This window comes from Mastomys coucha, unplaced genomic scaffold (genome assembly GCF_008632895.1).
Source record: "Mastomys coucha isolate ucsf_1 unplaced genomic scaffold, UCSF_Mcou_1 pScaffold2, whole genome shotgun sequence".
NCBI classification, from domain to species: domain Eukaryota; kingdom Metazoa; phylum Chordata; class Mammalia; order Rodentia; family Muridae; genus Mastomys; species Mastomys coucha.
This window is the reverse complement of record NW_022196902.1, coordinates 23,281,451-23,289,516: the sequence shown is the minus strand read 5'-3', so window position 1 is coordinate 23,289,516 and position 8,066 is coordinate 23,281,451. Positions and strand designations below refer to the sequence as shown.

Sequence of the window (8,066 nt, the reverse complement as noted above, 5' to 3'; positions counted from 1 at the left end):
CAGCAGCCACACTAAGGATCTGTATTCACACTGACTTACCAGCCACACTAAGGGTCTGTATCCACACTGACTCACCAGCCACACTAAGGGTCTGTATCCACACTGACTCACTAGCCACACTAAGGGTCTGTATCCACACTGACTCTCACCAGCCACACTAAGGGTCTGTATTCACACTGACTCTCACCAGCCACACTAAGGGTCTGTATCCACACCTGACTCTCACCAGCCACACTAAGGGTCTGTATCCACACTGACTCTCACCAGCCACACTAAGGGTCTGTATCCACACTGACTCACTAGCCACACTAAGGGTCTGTATCCACACTGACTCTCACCAGCCACACTAAGGGTCTGTATTCACACTGACTCACTAGCCACACTAAGGGTCTGTATCCACACTGACTCACCAGCCACACTAAGGGTCTGTATCCACACCTGACTCACCCGCCAGCCTGGTTGTCTTTGCTGACGAATGAGAGGAGCACCCTTCAGTTGCTGGTGTTTACTATGACAACGGTACTGGTTTTTACCTATCATGGAATGAGTTTTACAAGTTGTTTATATTTGTGTATTTGCCTCAAAACTTGGATTCTGTATAATCAAACCCCTGTCACTTTAGTAATGTCGGTGACTTAATATTAGTGATGTAGACAAAACTCATTATCTCACTATGGGAACTGCCTTTTTTTTTTTTTTTTTTTGAGACAGGGTTTCTCTGTATAGCCTTGGCTGTCCTGGAACTCACTCTGTAGACCAGGCTGGCCTTGAATTCAGAAATCCGCCTGCCTCTGCCTCCCAAGTGCTGGGATTAAAGGGGTGTGCCACCACCGCCTGGTGGGAACTGCCACTTTTAAGATGACTTAAACCTGACCGACAATTGAAGTAGAAGCAGTTGGGTTTCTGTTAAAGGACCCTAGAGTGCTGCAAGCTTTTCTCCTGGATGCAGAGCTCCCCGCAGCTTGAAAAACAAGCAGTTTATAAGTTAATGCTTGTCCTTAGGGATCTAAGTGGTGATTTGGAGGTTCTGTAAAATTAGCTCAACAGTGAGAAATACTGTGAAACAAAATGCTGCCTTTGGCCAGTGCGGGTACTTGGTGGTCAGAGAGACTTAGTGTGAGCCATCGAGCACAGCTGTCCAGTCAGGGAGAAGGTGAGGAAATTGGTCCTGGATTTTGCTGAGAGAAGGAGAAATTCCGGAGTAGGTGCTGTGAGAAGAGAGGAAGTTGTGTCACTGAACATATTTTACATTCATTCATTCACCTTTCCTATTTTTACACATTTTCTTTTCCTCAACTTAAACATAGGTTCTCACAGAGAAAGAAATTCATGGTGTTCTTTACTCAGCCTGCATTTGTGGGACCATATTTGTCAAGTCTTGGGCTTAAGTAGACCAGGCTTCGTCCTTATCTTTAGAGAGTTTGTTCATTAGGACAACGTCACCCTGACTGTTCCTCTGTAAGCTGTTGGGGTTGTAGTGACGTGTGTATGAACACAACACTTTTATCTGAGCAGATGGTGCTTGAGGCAAGAGACAGGCGCAACTTAGTAAGGGAGCTGTCCTTTTAAGTCAGGGAGGGATGAGAAGGGCTGTGGGATATGCAGTGGATACTAATACTTCAGCTTCAGTAGATGCTGGGTGTCTAGGAGAAAAACAGCTAGAGACAACCTGAAAACCAGCCATGCCCATGTGAAAGGCCTTATATACCAATGTATGTTTCTCCGATCGGTGACGGCAAGGCTATGAAGGGTGTGTGTTTGTAGAGTGGCAGAAGTGTATGTGTTATACTTCCCTCGCTTCACAATGAAGGGAGGCTTGAGCTGGGGAATGATAGCCTGTGATGCTCTGACAAGGCGCCAGGCCTCCAGAAGTAAAACTTTCTGTGAAACTGAAGAGGAATTAAGAGTTTGGGGATGAAATAGGCAGACATAGTGTGATGGTGATGGATAATTGGGGCAAAGGTGGTGGCCTCAAGGATGACTTCCAAGAAATCTAGACTGGGACAATCGAGTGGCTGGTTTCCCTGGGTCTACTTCTACCCCCTTTCTTCTTTCTCTTAAGAACCATCCACAGTAAGGTCTCACTGCCCTCGTTATTGTGAGTCTCCCATCTGTCTTGTCTGCTTCTTCACATTCTCCTTCCATCTCATTTCCTGGACTGCAGGCCAAAACATTTTTTGGAAAGGGAATGAATAATGAAAATCTAGTTTTTAAATTGTATTGGTGACTCTGTGAAGTTCAGAAATAAATTACAGATTCTTGGATACCATCTGCATTACCCTGATCTGTCCCTGGTATTACCGCTAGGTGTAGTTGGTGCCACTTTGTCTTCTGTTCACTGCACCTTAACTTTCAGTCTTTCAGGTTCCAAAATGGACTCACTTTTCCCCATTTCCAGTTTCTTTCCATAAAGTTTTGCTTTTGAATGTTTATAAAGTTTACATGATTCTGCAGCTCTTGGATAAGTTTCCTTCCCTTTGTATTCCCATGGGTTGCCAATTCATCCCACCATTTAACACCAGTGTGCTTGGAAGTGTGTCATTGATGTGTGTCTCCCAGCAGGATCTGTGAACTCACAGACCTAGGCCTTTCCTCACTGTATACAAGAGCATATGGGACAGTTTAGTATATGTGGAACCATTAGTGTATGTTGAACTGTTTGTTTAGTATATATGGAAATGCTAGTGTATATGGATTGTTTGTGTGTATGGGACTGTCTAGTGTATATGGGACTGTCTAGTGTATATGGGACTGTTTAGTATGTATGGGACTGTCTAGAGTATATGGGACTGTCTAGTGTATATAGGACTGTCTAGTGTATATGGGACTGTTTAGTATGTATGGGACTGTCTAGTGTATATGGGACTGTCTAGTGTATATGTGACTGTTTAGTATGTATGGGACTGTCTAGTGTATATGGGACTGTTTAGTGATTATTTGGGTCCCCTCATTTGAAATAAAAACATAATGAACAATATTGAGACACTTTAAGGAGGAGTAGGAACAGGTAATTAGGGATAGCTACAAGTTTCCCGTTGGAAATAAACCAAATTTTACCATTAGTTTCCTTTTAAGTCCCTGGAACAGACTATTAACCCTGTAATACCTAGTAGGCTTTACTTCCCCTGTGAAGCAAACCAGAAGTGGCTGAAGTGGAAAATGTACCACCTTTTCTTTATTCAAGGAGGAGATGGGGGAAAAGAATGGCAGACTTGCCGGGGAAGGCCAAAATTGGGGAGATTTTACCTAAGTGTTTTCAGCGAAGGATCCTCCCTTCCTTTCCAGTCTAAGCAGTGTACCGTATGTTTTGAGATGCACTGTTAAAGATGCATTCTTTTTATAATCTAAAATGTCCTTAGTTCTACTTACAATGGCAATTTCATGTGTTACTGAATGACTTGTAGTTTCTTTTCTTGACAATTTATTTTCCTTTAAATTCCAATACAAAGTTATAAGTACCCGAAACCCTTTCTTTTTAATGTCATTTAAGTTCCCTTTTAATGATGCCTTTTAATGTAGAACTAAGTTATACAAAATTCACAACTACCTGGGTGTGATGAAGCTGTAAACCCTGTGTGCTGGAGGCAGAGGCAAGAAGGTGGCGAGTCTAAGGCAGCTTTTCCTTTCTCCTACAGAAGGACTTGTTTTTCACCCAGATGAGTGGCACTGCTTCAGAGTCTTTCAAGTATGTAGGTCTTCTCCTAGCTCTGCATCATGCTTTGTGGATGAAGCGATGTGCGTACATGATAATGCTGTCTAACGTGTTCATCCTGGCCATAGGAGGGCTGTATGATGGAAGGTGTTTTGAACAGTCAGGACTTTGAGCAAATGAAGCAGGGTGCTCCTGATAGTCAGGTATACAGTTTTCACAGCTAGAAACAGTTTCAGTCTACATCAGGAAATCCTATGAAGAAGAACTATCTGCATTACCCAGCAGAGGGCAGTGTGTGCATAAAAGTGAGCCACTGGCTTGTGAGGCTTCTCTGGCAAGTGTGAGAATTCCTAAATGGCGTATGTGTACAATTAGCAATACTGATAGGACAGTGGTTATGAGGCTCTATCAAAGCTGATATCTAAAGTGTGTGCTACTATAACGTTGCTGTTCCAGGAGGAATGTCCTTTAAATGTCAGATTCCATTTTGAAGGACCCACTAATCTACCATGTGGGAAATTGACTGAGTCATCTATATGGGTTCACATAACGTCTGGTCTTTTAAAAGGACGGAAGAATAATGAGAAAAGCATTGAGCCTTTGATGTGTGACTTGGGCAGCAACCCCCGCAGTGCTGTTTCCCAGCTGTATGCCTTGTGGCAGATTGTTCAAGCTCTTTCCCTATCTCCAAAACACAGATGAGAAGAATGCAGAAAATTAAATAATTACCATAGACAAGACTCAGTTGATAACAAATATAATAGTTTTTTTTTTATGAATGAACTTGTCTCTTTCTTGTAACATTTGCAATTGCTGATTGTCTTTGAAAGGAGAGAGGTGTGAGAGCTATTGGTTTCTGATGGTTTCTGTGTTTTCCTCCTGAGCTTAGAAATGACAGGAGGCAATAGTGTAATCAGATGCAAGTTTTACTTAAGGAGGAGTTGATACGAGAGAGAATCGCAGACTTCCAAGGGAAGGAAGCTGTTCATTTCTCTGTGACTCCTGCTCTTTCCAACAGCGCTACTACCTCTAGAGTGGCTTGTGGCCCCTGACTCTTCATCTGCACAGCTTTCACTTTTGCTGTTTCCCAGCTGTGACTGTTTACTTCATATGTACACAGTATTTCTTGTTCATAAGAAATTTACAGAATTGTTCTGCAATACATAAATGATAGATACCATGATTGATTGATGGATATGGAACTGTTAGAAAAACCAAATGTCAGAAAGCAGGCAGGCGTGGGTGAATGAGGAAGGTCAGAGGCTGCTGCTAGAGAGGACCCTTCCCTCTCAGAGAAGCATGATGAGTTAAGTAACAAAACAAAAAAGACGAGACACCGAAACAGAAGCCTACCCTCCAGCTGTTCCTGACAGTGAGAGAGACAGTGTGAATAGAGGAGAATAAGGTTTAAAATGTGCACAGTTGAATGTCACCACCCAAGTGTGAGCCTTAAGAGGAATGGAAAGACCTATGAGCAAGGAGAGAAAGAGAAAACACATTGAATTTGCTGTTTGTTTCAAATTATGCTGATGTCATTCTATATGGCATTTTATTGTGATGATAGATGTTCCATGAGGAACCTTTTTCAATTAGGACGTTCTCCCACAGAGGTGGGAATTTTAGCCAGAGTCCCTGAATGTCTGGTTTACCTCGAAGTAAGACTTACTGCTGCCGGGTCCTTGGCTGCCCAGGGATTTGGAGCTTTGGGATTCCAGGAGTTTCTGTAGTATTGTGTTTCACAGCTGGGGGACAGTTGGATTGGAAAGTGGATGTTTGAGTACAGGACTCATACATTTTCCCAGCACAGATTTCTCTCTGATTCTCAGGGTCTGAGAGGAATGCATCTTTTCCCTGAGCAGCTGACATTTCGATGGCTAATGATCCTATCAACTGGCTGGTGGCTAGATGCTTTTGCTGCCTTGTCTCTGTGGCACTGAGGAAAATACATCCCTTGCCCTTACTGCTCAGAGTTCTTTTTTATGAGTCTATATTGATTGCTCAAAAACTGGTGTGACATTCTCATCCATGCCTACACTCAATTTGATCACCTCCATCTGTTCTGTCATCAGTTTGCCTCATTCTTTCCTTCAGTTCAGTAATAATCTATTTGCCAAACTATCTGTTTGCTCCACAAAGGAAGCCCATTTTCCACAGTGCTCTTATCTTCTCCCTCCTTGACGGATTCATATTAGAAGCTGGGGTGAGAGGGGCACTGCCTGGCACTGTGGCATTCTGCATTTCTCTTCTGCCAGTCCTCATCACAGGTGCAGTAAGGTGTTCCTGCAGGTACCTGTGGTGTATTTTGAGAGGTCCTATATGGCTATGGGAACCATAAGGAAAATAGTGGGCAGAAAGGCAGAGCTAGGAGGGACTTGTAGCCAGTGTTTGATTCTTGTGCCAAAGAAGAAAGCAAAACTCAATTCAGCAAAGTGATGTATGAATTTACAATAAATTTCCAAAAGTATATGTAGTTGAATGTGAATTTAAAGAAATACATAGGAAGTGGAACTTTATTTCTACTTAGGTTTCTATTTCTACTTGAAATTGTGAGATCGAATGTGAAACTAATGTTTCAGGTTTCTGTTAGTCTCCTCTCATCTAACCCAGATTGTGTGGGGCATTCTAACCCAGATCAACTCTTTCAACGCCCAGTGAGTATCTGAGTTCCAGCCCTTATTTACCTGTGAAGTCTACAGGTGTGGAATTCCCTAGTCACCCCATATCTGCACCTCTTGAATTGGAATCCCTTGTGCTAATCAAATGTGGATAAAGTTTGTAGTTTTGTGTAACTTTATGACATTACAGATTGCCACAGTTTCTTGGTATATACCTTTTCTCTTGAATAGAAGCTTCTTTGGTATTATCCACAGCCCAGATGATTTCGGGGAATGACAAGATAGTTGTAGTCTGACTGTGTTCTCTTTGCCATGAAAACCTGAGGTGCCCATCACCACTTTGAGGTGACGTGATGTCATTTGGAATTCCCAAGTGTGATGCAGATGTAGAGTCTGTATTCACACTGTGAAGCCAAACAACTGTATTTGACTTGCTTAGAGAATGACTAGTTTGGTTACAAGAAGCTAACAAAAGAAATAACTTACATGTCTTTATATTTTGTATTTTCTATCCTTCCAGAACCGGGATGAGTATTCACACTTGCTGAGTGATCATTTTCTGCCATACCAAGGACATAATTCTTTCCGTGAGAAATATTTTAGTGGTGTAACAAAAAGAATTGCCAAGGAAGAAAAATGTAGCCATGAATGAAAACTCTGATGCTGACAATCAGGAAAGAAGGCTTTATAAAAAGGCTTTGGATGTGAATTTGTGCATATGATCTAAAAAAACCTATGCTGATTTACAATTTTTATATAAATTACTGCTATTAATCAAAATTGAATAATTTCAAAATGGTCTTTGTTTTAGAGACTATTTTGATGTATATGTCTTTTGAACCTTGTTAAGTGTCAGGGACTGATACATACAGACAAAGTGTTTATATTTTTACAAAGAAAATATTGTATCTACCAGATATATGGTAGGCAATTAATAGTGATTTAGAACTTACACATTTTGTAAATTTGCTTGGTTTGCTTTTTAGTTTTAACTGTTTTTCACTGACAACAATAAACTTTACTGGGACTTTCTAAAAATCATGTGATACTTAGTATTTCTCATGGAATATTTAACCATAAATCCTATATTAGTTATAATGGTGACCATGCAGAAGGCAAGAAAGCCTAAGGCCTGAGAACTGCGGAGATGCCAACCTCAAGACCTCCACAGGGGTCCCTGTGCTTCTGAAAGCATCTGCACCTTGCTTTGCTCTTGCATTCCTAAAACTTGACTGTTGGTCAAGTTAACTAACTACCTTTCATGTTTTATATGTGAGTATACTGTAGCTGTCTTCTGACCCTCCAGAAGAGGGCGTCAGATCTCACTATAGATGGTTATGAATCACCATGAACTCAGGACCTTTGGAAGAGCAGTCAGTGCTCTTAACAACTGAGCCATCTCTCTAGCCCCACTACCTTCAGTTTTTGATTGAGAAAGTTACTGACAGTTAAAAGCAGGAACAACAACAGCTCAAGTCCTTGACGGCCACATAAGGGCATTAAGACTAATCAGTACTCATTGAAACAGAAGCTGTATTTTTCTTGAAGGAAAATCTTTGCTGAGTCTATATTATGTCTATCATGGAAATATCTTTCTTGCAAACCACTGTACTCATTAATTCCAGCTGCTAATAGTGTTCTGTTTTTGGTGGTCCCTCAGTGAGGTAGCAGTTAGTGGATACTCTCTTCCTAACCAGAGTCTATTTTATTTGTGTTGTTGTTGTTGTTATCATTATTGTACTGTGACTGCTGATTTTATGAACTCACTATATTAACTTGCATGACTTAGGAGCCACGAA

The 8,066-nt window shown here is 41.5% G+C and overlaps 1 protein-coding gene across 5 annotated transcripts in view; it reads left to right on the top strand.

The window, feature by feature from the left end:
* Nucleotides 1-7,305, top strand: part of Trmt11 (tRNA methyltransferase 11 homolog) — a 59,599-nt gene extending 52,294 nt beyond the window's left edge. For all 5 annotated transcript variants that reach the window (XM_031380706.1, XM_031380707.1, XM_031380709.1 and 2 more), the window contains one exon: nucleotides 6,788-7,305. In XM_031380706.1, the coding sequence (XP_031236566.1) occupies nucleotides 6,788-6,919 (132 nt within the window). In that variant the 3' untranslated portion in view covers nucleotides 6,920-7,305. The remainder of the gene's footprint in view (nucleotides 1-6,787) is intronic.
* Nucleotides 7,306-8,066: the final 761 nt, after the last annotated feature.